The sequence below is a fragment of the Pelobates fuscus genome, chromosome 3 (genome assembly GCF_036172605.1).
Source record: "Pelobates fuscus isolate aPelFus1 chromosome 3, aPelFus1.pri, whole genome shotgun sequence".
NCBI lineage: Eukaryota > Metazoa > Chordata > Amphibia > Anura > Pelobatidae > Pelobates > Pelobates fuscus.
The window spans coordinates 263,573,110-263,586,862 of NC_086319.1; the positions used below are offsets into that span (position 1 = coordinate 263,573,110).

General features: G+C 39.8%; 1 protein-coding gene across 1 annotated transcript in view; it reads right to left on the minus strand.

Annotated features, from left to right (window-relative positions):
- Positions 1-3,350: 3,350 nt before the first annotated feature.
- The window catches only part of SORBS3 (sorbin and SH3 domain containing 3), a 78,949-nt gene continuing 68,546 nt past the window's right edge, over positions 3,351-13,753 (minus strand). The window contains exons 11-16 of the mRNA XM_063448468.1: positions 12,541-12,655; positions 10,014-10,118; positions 5,874-6,053; positions 4,910-4,983; positions 4,550-4,656; positions 3,351-4,462 (exon numbers count right to left, since the gene is read on the minus strand). Coding sequence (XP_063304538.1) covers positions 4,392-4,462; positions 4,550-4,656; positions 4,910-4,983; positions 5,874-6,053; positions 10,014-10,118; positions 12,541-12,655 — 652 coding nt within the window. The 3' untranslated portion in view covers positions 3,351-4,391. The remainder of the gene's footprint in view (positions 4,463-4,549; positions 4,657-4,909; positions 4,984-5,873; positions 6,054-10,013; positions 10,119-12,540; positions 12,656-13,753) is intronic.

Sequence of the window (13,753 nt, forward strand, 5' to 3'; positions counted from 1 at the left end):
AAAAAGTGAAACTTGGTCCTTAAAGGGTTAAGTAATATCCTACATAAACCGGTGGACTTGTCTCCATGGACCTTCTTTCTGTCAAGACTGGTGGAGGGGTACCCATCTCATGACAAATTAATAGCTAAATTCATTCTGGCCACATGTTCTTTGGATGTCATCTTTAGGCAGACATAATTACACTAGAGACTATATAAATAATGACTACTAGAATGGTGCAAAGTTTCTGTGATGATATAAACAATAAAACTATGAAAGTCTGCATATGTCTAGCCTGGAGCAAAGACGGAGAGGGGTGACATCATGGAAAGTTATGAATAAATAATGGGAATTAACAAAACAGAGGAGGCGTAATGTCTGTGACAAGAAAGTAGCTGGAACAAAAGAATATAACCTGACATGGTAGGTAAGATCTATAGGTAAGGTTAGAAAATATTTTGCACTATGAGATATAGATGCATGAAATAGCTTTCTTGCAGTGGTAGTAGAGACTCATGTAGTGGAACATTTAAGAAGACATAGACACATTGCTGCCCTTCGCAATAACCAAAATCAGGAATAAAGCCTGTGATTTAATATAGGTTATGGGTTGACTTAATTGGTTTTGTGAATTTTTATTTTTTCCACCATACATGACTTCTATTAGCTGTCTTGCAGATTGATTCTGCTCCAATGTCAAAACTCACATTCAGTTAATCCCTCAAACTTTTTTTTTTCTCTGTCAATCCTTCCCTTGTGATTTTAGAGCTTTCTAAACCCCATTTTCCCCACCTATATCCCTTATAATTTGGCCTTGTTTAGGTTTTAAATCTCAGAACCACAAAAGATTAGTGTTCAAACTCAAGGAAATCGGTCTCGATGAAAATGCTTGTTCTTGGGTAGAACATTGGCTTAAAAACAGAATACAAAGAGTTGTCGTTAATGGTAAATTTTCAAGCTGGACAGAGGTGACAAGTGGTGTCCCTCAGGGGTCTGTTCTGGGACCCCTTCTATTTAACATTTTTATAAATGATCTTGAAGACCGCATTGAAAGTCATGTTTCAGTGTTTGCAGATGACACAAAACTTTGTAAAATAATACAATGTGAGCAAGATATTACTTTGCTGCAGAAGGATTTAGATAGACTGGAGGACTGGGCACTCAAATGGCAGATGAAATTTAATGTTGAAAAATGCAAAGTTATGCACTTCGGCGTAAAGAATACACAAGCAACGTATACCCTTAATGGAAGTGAATTAGAGATAACAACACACGAAAAGGACTTGGGAATTGTTATAGACAACAAACTATGCAACAATGTGCAATGTCAATCAGCAGTGGCCAAGGCCAGTAAGGTATTGTCATGCATGAAAAAGGGCATTCATTCTCGGGACGAGAATATCATTTTGCCTCTCTATAAATCACTGGTAAGACCACATATTGAATATGCTGTGCAATTTTGGGCACCTGTTCTAAAGAAGGATATCATGGCACTAGAAAAAGTGCAGAGGCGGGCTACAAAATTAATAAAAGGAATGGAACATATCAGCTATGAAGAAAGGTTAACAAATTTAAACCTATTTAGTTTAGAAAAACGTCGCCTGAGAGGGGATATGATAACATTATACAAATATATTCGGGGCCAATACAAACCATTGTGTGGAAATCTATTCACAAACCGGACTTTACATAGGACACGAGGCCATGCGTTTAGACTGGAAGAAAGAAGATTTCGTCTAAGGCAAAGGAAAGGTTTTTTTACTGTAAGAACAATCAGGATGTGGAATTCTCTGCCTGAAGAAGTGGTTTTATCAGAGTCCATACAGATGTTCAAACAGCTACTAGATGCATACTTGCAAAGACAGAATATTCAAGGATATAATCTTTCAATGTAGGGTAATAACTGCTTGATTCAAGGATAAATCTGACTGCCATTCTGGGGTCAAGAAGGAATTTTTTGTCCTAGCTTGTTGCAAAATTGTGCTTCAAACTGGGGTTTTTTTTTTTTGCCTTTTGGATCAACAGCAAAAAACAGGTGTGAGGAAGGCTGAACTTGATGGACGCAAGTCTCTTTTCAGCTATCTAACTATGTAACTATGTAACCACTGGCTATACACTCTTGTTTAACGACATCTCTTCAACAATGCAATAATGCTTACTGCCACAATGTGGTCAGAGACAGAAAACATACAGGCTATAGAAAAATCCCAGTATATACGTGTATGCCAATTTATTAGATTTAAGTGACATGTCAAAGATCAGTTGAATATATTTAGGCAATTTACATTCAGATATACACTCTGTAACTCAACAAGTTCCTCAGACGCACTAACAGACCAGAACGTCATGCTAGTTCAGTAAGCACAGCTTTCACGTCGGGATAGTCTTAACTATTTAAGTGCTCCCAGGAATGCTCAACAGACTTGCATTGCTATTGATAAAATGTTGGTCTCTTATGGGATCCGTGAGAATTGCTTTAAAAGGCACTGCGTTAAAACACACATATATCTACATATCTCTATGTATGTGCAGACTCCTATACAGATATGTGTACATGCATTTATACTGGAGTTGCACAGTCGTTTGTGAGTGAGGGTAATATTTTATATACAGGGATTTTGAATAAATCAATAGAACCTACATTGGTGTTTTTTTCCAGGCAGTCTTGGGGACATTTGGACAACCCCATATTACAGTCTCTACAGAGCATCATGCATTCAAAGGATTAATGTAAAATCACAGGTTAATGCAGTTTGTTGCAGAATTGGTCACTGCCCTGTCCACATATCTGGGAGCGGCTATTTCATTCATTCTGTGAGGATGTGGAATGTAGGCAGACATCTAGATTATTAGCACCTCTTCCTGCAACTTGGCCTCAGGCAATGGGCACAATTTCAGGTAGAGTCTTGGCAATTACATAAGAGAGATCAGGGACACCACACCTAGGGGAGGGCATAGAGTAGAGGGGAAGGGGGAGAGTATATCGTACATAAGAACATGAGGATCTATTTCATAAACTGCGCATTTTGATTAACTGAAAAAACTAATTGGGAAATCCAGGGTAAAGTAGGCATTTTCCTGAAACTGCTGTTATGGTGCAAAATGATCCAATACAGTTATTAATGAAAAACAATTCAATATTTAGTGAATGAATCCTACAAATACATCAAACCTCAGGTAAAGGAAAAGGTTGGAGGGACAATAATAACAATGAAAATTAAATCACTGATACAGCAGCAGGCACTGAGATAAGGTGAGAGAAGTAGAGTGATTTGGGGGAGAGATAGAAGGGAATCATTTAGAAAAAAAGGGAGCTGAAGATAAAGAGATAATAGTAAATACATAAAAGTGGGGTAAATACAGGAAAAGATACATAGATATCAAACAGAAGAAAAAAAGAAATATGTAGCAAGTGAAGGGAGAAGTAACCTGGTGTAGAATCATTGTGACAGAATGGGTTCTGTGTAGAAGGATATAGGCCTCTCCTGGTCTCATTTAAAGGACCACTAAGGTCATTTCATCTCTATGAAGTGGCCTAAGTGCAGGGAACCTGTCATTTTATCCCTGCAATGTAAATCATTGTCGTTTTTTAGTGAAGTCCACCTGTAGTGACAGCCTCAAGACGCTTTCGCGGCATTGACCAATAAAATCCGGTCATGTGACATGGAAGTCCCCATAGAAAAGCTTTGATTACATGCTTTCCTGTGGGGAAGCTTGGATGTGTGTACGTTGTTTAAGGTGCATTGGATCAGACCATCCTGGAGGAGGAGATGTGAGGAGCAGTAAGGGAGCCACCGAGATAAGTAAAACACTTTATTTTATTAATTATTATAAGAAAAGGGGGAGGGGACATGTATAACTAGGGACATGGACATCAAAGCATTAGAAATAAAGGTTTGTATTCCTAATGCTTTAGTATTACTTTAAAGAAAATGAAAGTTAAATTACTTACATACTGAAAAAGTGCTTTGTCACATTCATACATAAACCTTGGTATAACTTTGCAAATATGCATGGGATATTGGGAATCTGATATGCAGTCTCAAATCCAGGGCATGAGTGTTTTGCAGGATTATCACTCTGTGTTTGTATGCCATTTTCCTTTCCTGTTTTATCTATACTGCAGTCAGCTGCTTAAAACTGCTCAGTATATAAAGTGCCCAGGGACTGCATTATGAAAAAAGCACAAAGAGGAACATATTTTTGGAGAGCATGGAGGGAAGACTGTAATTTTAAATATTGTAATGTCTGTTAAGGTTGATGACATTTTACTTTTTTGTTTTCATGCATAGAACAGTACTGAGTTTTAACTGTAAATTGTTGCCTCCCACTGGAAAAATATAATCTATAAAAGGTCCATATTTGACCTTCCATTAAATGGCCAATGTGACTGGATTTAGGATAGTGGGTTCTTATGTCACAGGATGAGGGACCACAAAATTCCCAGGAAAGGTTCCAAATTCTTCAGTCCTCCAGCAGACACCTGTGAGATACAGAGAAAAACAAGTTACCCTGCTATAATTGCACTCCTTCCATCTATATATTATAACCTTACTTGTAGGTCACTTACCTACATACCACCCATCGTCGCAGTGCTGGGTCACTGTCACTATGTCTCCTGCTATCAAGTGCAGCTCATCAGAGTTATTGGGAGAGAAATCAAACACCACACGGTACCTAGTGACAGGCATCACAAATTCAGAAAATATGATCATTAAATATGCTCTCCCTAATAACGGATAAATATTCTTAAAAGGGGGTACTGTCTATTTTGGTAAACAAAACCAAAACGTACAGTACATATAATTGATTTACACTGTTAACCTAATATCTGATATTTCTTATTACAAGTTTAAGCAGAACGACAAGATTTTACCTAATGCCACCCCATTAAATGAAATGAATAAGTTGGCTGCTGTATAATACTCACAGGGTCCCAGGCACATCATGTATTTTGGTGGGTCCTGGCATCTTTCTGGTTGAAGTACTTCCTTTGTGTGGAACCTACCAAAAGAAAAGTTATGTAAGTGTGTAAGCTCTGCATTTGAATAGAAGGCGATGGATGTTGGTTGGGAAAAGGAGTTTATTGGACTATGAACCGTAACACTGTCTTTTTACTAAGTATGCGTGTGAGAGTAATGCTAAGTTTTGTAACAGTGGACTGTATAGTGAAGGGAACATTCTAAAATTCTTCTGAGTTTATAAAACAAATATTAATTTAGAGTGAATTAAAGCTAAAAATGCCAAGCAACCAAGGAAGTAGCTAAACTGGAGATTTTCTCTTTCATTCTTTAAAGCAGCGTGTTGACAGATAAGGTTTACAAAACACCCTAATTTACCGTAAGTAACAGAAGTATCACTGAGCTTAGTATAGTGGGCATACGTGTTTAATTTGATTTGCTATGGCACTGTTTGCAAAGTATTAGTCATTTAAAGTGTTTTGTTTGGTTCCAACGTGTCCTATGTTATATTTTGTGCTTTTGGAGAAGGTGCCATTACTCCATACCAGTGTGAGTACCCCTTTGGAAAACCTCTGTCTACAAACTACGGGGGAGCAATTTGTCCGAAATGTATTGGTAACTAATACAGTTTTGGTAATAAAGGTTTTTTTATTAACCTGACTGGCCAAGTTTTGTTCTTTTCATACTGAAGAGTTCTATGGAGCTTTGGGATACCAATGCCAGAGGTTATATGAACAGAGGTAGAATTATTTGTGTGTCAGATTCAAGGAAAACGATATGCCTGGTTAGGTTAGGTATTACAGTAGTGTTAGTCACGTGGTGCTAACTTCGCCTGAAATCTAGATGCTGCTGTGTTAGCAGAGGGACTGGAAGCAATGACAAAGTTCTGAAGTAACATGCAGTAATGTGGGAGAGGAAGGTGTTACTACTGACCTTCTCTACTGAGTTTAATTTTGGTATTCCACTTGTTTTTCGGATACCCTTCTGTTGCTGTACAGGTTCCCTGGTGACCTGAACATAATTTGCAGGAAAAAGTCCAAGACGTCCAGAACCTTCAACATGACCCTCAAACCAATTGCCACCAACCCTTCGAGTAATAATGACACGCTGACCCTGAGACAAAGAAACATGGATTCTATGACATGAACACAAACTGATTGACTGAGACACATAGTTATGGATACACAATCCCTGAGACAGAGCCTCCATCCTAATAAAGAGGCCTCTATATTATTTTGATGGTTAGGTGGTAACATGCAAATTTTCCAGATTTTAGGATTTATTAATTAGCATATTATAGTTAACTTTCCAACCATTTACTGCATAATATTCAACATGAAAGTATATTTTAAAATTAATAGAATCTATTGAAGAGGCTCTGTCACCCCATCCCATGAAAAAATACGTTTTTCATAAAGACGGAGTCTTTCTGAAATACTCATATTGACTGTGTTGGAATTTCACTGAAATTCCAACCCAGTCAAGAGATATACTAATACAAAGTAGGGACTAGTCTTAGTATATCTCAGCCTCTATCTCAGTCTAGAAGTGTCAATCCTGCCAGTTGTCACCAGTGACAGCTGCAGGAAATTGGCTTTATTTATGGAGGATACCATGGTATTGCAGGATCCATAGGACATTGGCGCCTGGTGCTGAAGTGACCCCCATTTTTCATGTCACCGTTGGGTGTCTTTGCAAATTATGACAGTGCCGCTTTAAATAATGGTAAGTCTTGTAAATGTATCCAGTAGAGGGAACTATAATAACTGATATTTCTATGTTCCTAAAACATGTTATAGACAGACCGACACCATGATGCACAGTGTGATAACAGCAATACATACTTACCCAGTATCATACAAGATGAGATACATTTAGTCTGTGATACACATTTTACAAATAAGAACAAACACTACGAATCATAAACACTGACCTTGTGACACAACTAAATATGCACAAACCCTGTTACAGACATTTATATAATGACCACTGATAGACTCTTGTAGACACACTCTGCAAGATATTAATTGACCAATTGACAGACTCAGATATACATCAACCTAGTGACAGACATGTATGCAGACTACAGTAGAGTGTACACTGATCAACCAGAACATTAAAACCACCAGTCTGATATTGTGTGGACCCCCTTGTGCTGCAAAAACAGCTCTGATGCGTCGAGGCATGGACTCCACAAGACCTCTGAATATGTTTGTGGTATCTAACACCAAGACATTAGCAATAGATCCTTAACGTCCTGCAAGTTTCTACTTTTGGTAGATACTATCCACTGCATAGAGCTGCTAGAGTTGTTTTCTACTTGCCCATCGAGATGAAGGCTCTTAGTGTCTTGCTAAGTATTCCAGTATTTGTGTGTGGTATTATGTCATAGACTTTCATATAGTTAATCCAGGCTGTCTGGTTTTAGAATCCCTTGTGACTGCTTGGTCTACCAGCAGTGTGTTGATCCTATAGTGTTGTTTCCAATCCTCTTTTGAGTATTGCTCATGTATCGACTCATATGCCCATCGATCTTGCAGATTATGATGCCTGACAGGATAGGTTGGTAGTTGGTGCTGTTCCCTTGTGAGGGTCCTTCATAACCAGTATTGTTCTGCCTTGTGTTAGCCAGTCAGTGTGGGAGCCTGTTGCTAGTAGCTAGCGTTCATACAGTGTTGTTATTTTCTTTATCCAGTAAATGTAAATCATGGCTCATGGGGCTGACTAATTCTTTACCTGGTCATTTCTCCCAATGTGATGGTGACTGGTTTCTGTCTCCTATGCCCAAGGATGGTTCTTTTGTTATCTTAGCCTCTGCTTCATTGGTGTACCTTCTCAAGCTGTCAGCCTTTGCTTAGCTGTTTCCAGGACCTCTGGTATAGCCATATTCTTGTACAGAGTAAACATGAACTATCCTTGATCTTTCCACCTTACATATTGCCTTAAACTAGGTTTCCAGCCTTTATGTCTGACAGTGGGTGTTTTTTCTCTATCCGCATTGAATTCAAGAATTTGAAGAATCACTAATGCTGTATTGGTTGGGATAGTTGACAGCACCCCATTAACCAGCTAGCATACTGTCTGATTGCAGTTTGTCAGTGATCTTGGGTATTTTTGTCTGGTAGTCATCTTCCTTATATCTGTTGTTTCAGGTTGGGCATTTCTTCCTCCTCACTTATGATGTTTTATGTAGTCCATCTAATTCTAGTTGTGACACTAACTTCCTCTTGACAAATGTTGTGTTACTAGCTGTTTTAATGTTAGTGTAGATGAAGGTCTCTTATTCCTCCATGGGTCTGCTAGGTCTGCTGCTGTAGTAGTCACACAGGTCTTGGTTCTTCGTGTCCATGAATGGTTTGTTCCAGTAGCCCCGTCAGATTTCCCTGGTTCCCTAGCATTTCACGCGGACCATGTTAATTCAAGAGTCGTCCAGGCAGGACGTTGGAGTTGGTTTGTGTAACTCTCATATTATTAACGTGGGTGGAGTATATATCGTTAAGGTGTCAGGTGAGGTGGTCTGCCTGTGATTTGAACCTGGGATTCCCGGATCTAAGGCAGTAACATTACCACTGCATTAACCAGTCAATCAATTCCTCCATTCTCTTGGCATTTCAGCTTAATTTACAATGTAATAATTAATGTATCTAGAGTCTCTTAAATTTTGAAAATTAACTGTATGTTAATAATTAATCCTGTAATAATCACATGAAACACACATTAGGTTAAGGTACCAATTTAGGGATTTTAGCTCATAAAACGTAGATTGAGGAGGTTAGAACACATGCTTCAGTTATTCCATGTTTACTGGTTATCTGTAACGAACATATACCCCAACACGCAGGATTCAGCTAAACAGAAGACAACACAACACAGAGGAAAGATACGTCTACCGGACCTTAGAGTGGCTGGACTCGACGTATATAGGAGAAATACAGAGTCAGGAACGATCCAAGGTCAAAGGGCACAAAGCGACAACGAAAACTAGGACTAGCCGGGGTCTGGTACACAGTAAACAGCAAGCCAGCAAACAAAACAAAACAGACAAGGATAAAGAGATAAAGGAGTCAGAAAACAAAGCCAAGGTCAAGTACGAAGTAACACAACTGAACACAACAAGCGCTAAAGGGAACTGAAACAGAACCACGATAGGGCAAGGAACCAAGTGAAAAAGGTGAGTTTAAATAGCTAAACAACTATTTTGATTGGTCCCTGTCATCTCCACGCCCCCAAAAGGTAAGTGTATGGGGAGTGTGGCATGACAGGGACCAATGGGAGGCCTTTTCCAATTTAGGCTCCCACTGTCCCTTTAAGAGCGCGCCCGAGACCCGCGGCGCGCTTTTAGAGTCAGGCGGGACACGTAACCGCTTCTTGCGGTCACTGCCCACCTTCCTGTTTCTGCCTTCGGATGAGCAGCGCACGGCTTGTGCAGCAGCAGGACCGCGCGCGGCTCGAACAGAGGACCCCGGCTGGCCCCTGGAAAGGGTAAGTACCGCTACATTATCCTGGGAACACCTACGCTTAGTAATCCACACAAAGGATGGTGGTGCCACAATAGGCCCTCCTAGCACCCTAACCACTACAAGGTACTGTAGTTTTTGTTTTTTTTGTCAGGAGTGCCCTGGCTCCACTCCATTGTAAGTAGTCAAACCATTATAGAGTAGTCTGACTTATTTTCTGGTGTCTGGAAGGTTCTTTTCCCTGCCTCCATTACTTCAGACAGAGAGGTGGAAGGTGTCTATCAGAGTTAAGCCTGGTAGTGCAGTTGATTTTTTTCAGTCAGTTAACTACTTCGGGAGAGCTTCCAGATCTCTGTCGGAAGTAGAGGAGGTAGGGAGCTGTGCCTGGCAAGGTGAGAAATCAAACCATTTCAAAAATCTTTGACTACATACAATATGAGGTGGTGGTGGTGGGGGGGGGGGACCAGGGCACTCATGGCACCATAACCACTGCAGCACACTGCATTGATTATAATGCATGGCGCATTCATTACCAGTAAGCAAAATAATTCACAGCACCGAGATGTAATATTACAATAAATAGTAGACACTTATAATGACACCAGTATCTCCTCACCTTACGGAGAGACAATTCTGCCTCAGAATCTGCTTTGAAATCATACAGAGAGACTGCTGATAGTTGGCAGGTGGGTTTAGGTGCCGAATGACCTGGGGGTAGAAACTGCAGAAACAAACAGTCATATTTTAAGCTGCAGAAAATGTTATATATATATATATATATATATATGTATGTTTACATGCAATGAAAGAACTGTATGTATTTAATAGCAGATTTCTGCATGTCTGTCAATTGGGTAGCACATAAAGTTTGTCTTTTCACTTTGTCCCTTCCTTGACTTGATTATTATAGCCACCTATGCTATTTCCAGAACTCATAATGTTTTTGTTCTGTTTAGGGATTTTGTAACCAGTGAAGTGGTATGGGTGCAGTTCAAGCAATTAATGTTAAATATTACCATTCTTTTTAAAACTGCAATGTTTACATTAAAGGGATCAACAAGTTCTAGTGGCTATTGTCCTGACAGCCACTGTGTCCATAACAGAGTAAAACTCAATCATGCAACCAAATGCTGCTGATAGTATACAAATTGCAAGAAGAGAGCCTATAGTCCTAAAATAATGATTGTACTTTAAGCACTAAAACAACTTTAGCTTAAAGCTGCTCTGACAGAAGAGTTGTATTTTTGAGCATGCATGAGAGTACAGCACTGATGTTGGTTCATGGTGGATGGAGTGAATGGAATTGAAAATCAAATGTTTCATTCCTTAGTGGAAAACGATCCTTTGCTTAAATGCTGAGTCACAATAATTATTTAAAGAGTTAGTCCAACAACCATGACACCCTCTGCCTTTTGTAGTGATTATGGTGGTAGGTCTGGATGTGCAGTGGTTTGCTTGTAACACTGCACAGCCAGAGCTATTGATAATTGTGTGCCAGGGGGCTAGTTACACCCTTGGTACAGGTGACTTGGGCAGCCTGGAACTCTGTTTTGGCACTCCAAGATATCAAAAAGGCAAATTTATTGGAACCCAAATGTCCAGCTGAACATTTGGGTTCCAATAAATTTGCCTTTTTGATATCTTGGAGTGCCTGAATCTTTTTCTCTCTTGCAAACTGTATCAAGGGACTTGGTGCTGGTTCCTGGTTCGGTTGCATCCAAGTCTCGTGGATGAGTGCAGTTCCTGTTTTAGCTTTAGAACTCTGTTCCGGACTGCATAATGTCAATTCTGTGCACACTGCATGCGGGCAACAGATATTCACTGCTTCTCCCTTACAGGCACAGCCAATAAAGGCTCCCCTCCCTCCCATGATTTATGCAGCCCTCCCCTCTCCATATCCCATTTAGTAATTATTCTTTCCTCCTGTCCTCCTTCTCTTCATCCCCCTCCCGCTCCTCTTGCTGGCTCAGAGCGCTCGCATGTGCTCTGAGCAGGTAGAATGGTTCAATCAAATGCTTCTCTATGAGAAGCCTTTGATGTGATCTTGACGCGGCTGCTGTGATGTCAGGATGCCAAGCAGCGCCGAGCATTTCACCCAGTGTTGGATTTAGGTAAATTAAGCATATTTTAAAGGGAAGTAAAGAATAATGTCTGATAGGACATTATGAAAACAAGATAAAAAAAAAAAAGTTTGGAGAAATCATTTAGCTTATCCAAAAATATTAAATTAAGGCTATAATTAGTTAGGAAATAGGGCTATCATGACATGGAGTTAAAATGTACACCCCTGTCTCTTTCAGTTCTAGCATAGCAATTAATAAATATCCCAGCATAATATTACAGGTCTGTCTGTCAGCTCTGATCTGGTTACCAGGGAAACAACATATAGACTAAAAAGGAGGTTTATTAAATTGTTGCTGACAATTTTCTGTCTAATTTTTGGTGAATTCATGCAGCATTTTTTTTTTTAATCTGCACCCTTTCATTTTTGAATATGTTCCATTGTATTCCCTTATATTATATTATACACTGCCACAATGGATTTATATTATACATTGCCACAATGGATTTATGAATATTTCAGCCACTTTTTCCAACAGAAAATTGGTGGATTTTTTTTGCCACTAGTAATTTTGCGAACTGTAATACAGCAAGTGAAGAACAATGTGTCCCCTTTACAACAGATTTATTTGAAAAAAGCCTTGAGAAAAGCCTGCCAGTGGGCTGAAACGTTGCTGGTGTGTTTCCAATAAATCTGTTTAAACTAGGCATGTTTATCACTTGCTGGATTGCAGTTATCCTCTATGGATATACAGTATATAGCACCTTATTTGTCTTTGCCCCCCTTTGCCCCCTAATATTGGTGAGTCTCTTTTCTTTTTTATGTTTTGTATAATTATACATTTGGCAGTCTTCTGAAAAGGAAACTTCTGTGAAAACTGGCAGAATTAACAATGAAAAAAATAATCACTTTTTTGATCTCTTTTTATATACAAGGGGCAGTCCCTGATGTGTGCCAAGGTTATATCCCTGATATATACTCCAGTGTTTCTACTAAATATTTTTGGAGTAGCTGAAAGGAGGAAGATGTTGCTTTTGAAACAGTGTTTGAAAAATATTGGCGATTATGCAATATGACAGACCTCAACGTATTTTACAGGAAACCGGCCCCTTTGACCATTCAGCGCTCCCAGAAGCCAGTTCTTGTCCATTCTTTTCAGGATACTGACAGTGCTCCCTCGCTGCAGTGAAAGCTCTCTGCAACAGGAAAAGTTAATAGGTCAGTGGAAAATATATGGTATGAAAAAGTGTTTATGACGAAGGACTTTCCAGTCCAAAACGTGTAATTCATTTGGGTGATTTTTATTTTTTTGTTATTTGGCCAACTGTGGTTTAACCGTTGATAAAAGTTCCTACGAACCAGGAACAAATGATTCTTCCTTTACATCACATACATTCAATATGCAAGAGATGGCAGTGTGTTTCACTGTCACATATTGCTAGTTGTAGCACATGGTTGAAATCAGTGTTAATTTTGGCGTCAAATTTCAGTTTAGTTTTAGTCAGTCTTTTTTTTTTTTTTTTTTTTTTAAAGATTCTTTATTTTTCATTTTCAAGGTACAAGAAAACAGTTGTACAGAAGGAAGAAAAAACATTTGGGTTAGTGGGATGTTAATAACAGTAGTAATGTAGCAGTTTGGTTAGGTTGGGTTGTGGCATCAGGGCAAATGGGGTTGTGTCTTTTGGTTATGCCTTCTGTTTGTGGACCGTGTTTGGTGGAGGTCTTGTGGCTCTGTTAGGTATTGTGAGCGTGGTAGGATGGGTTTCCCTCCTGGTGAATGGGTCAGGTTGGGGTGTTGTGCCCCATTTCAGGTGTGCGGTTGGCTTGGCTAGTTTGTTAGTTTATGGTTGTGGCATAGTTGGCGGGGTTTGTGTGCCATTGGGGGGGTATGAGGTGGTTTGGTGCTGTTAATTGTTTATAGTGGGTGTGGTGGATTGGGGGGATGAGGTTTTCGGGGGGGTTCTTGCTGTCCTCCCGGGGTCTCCCCCGGGTCCCGGTTGGGTGATTTGGGTGGGTAGTGGGGTTCGTGTTGGTTATCTTAACGATGTTTGCTGGTCAGTGGAGAGGGTGTGTCTTGTAAAGGTTTTTACCATGGAAGTCTGAGCAGCCGCCATGCAGTGCCGCCATTTTGGTTCCGCTAGCGCCTTGACTCCACATCTCCCCGATCGTGAGCCCAGAGGTAGGCTTGTTTGGTGTCGTTTTTTTTCCCGTTCGCTCCATGTAGTGTTAGGATACACTTCGTTTTGGGAGTTAGGGGGGGGTATTGCAATTGTTTTTCCTCCGTGTGGTGCTCG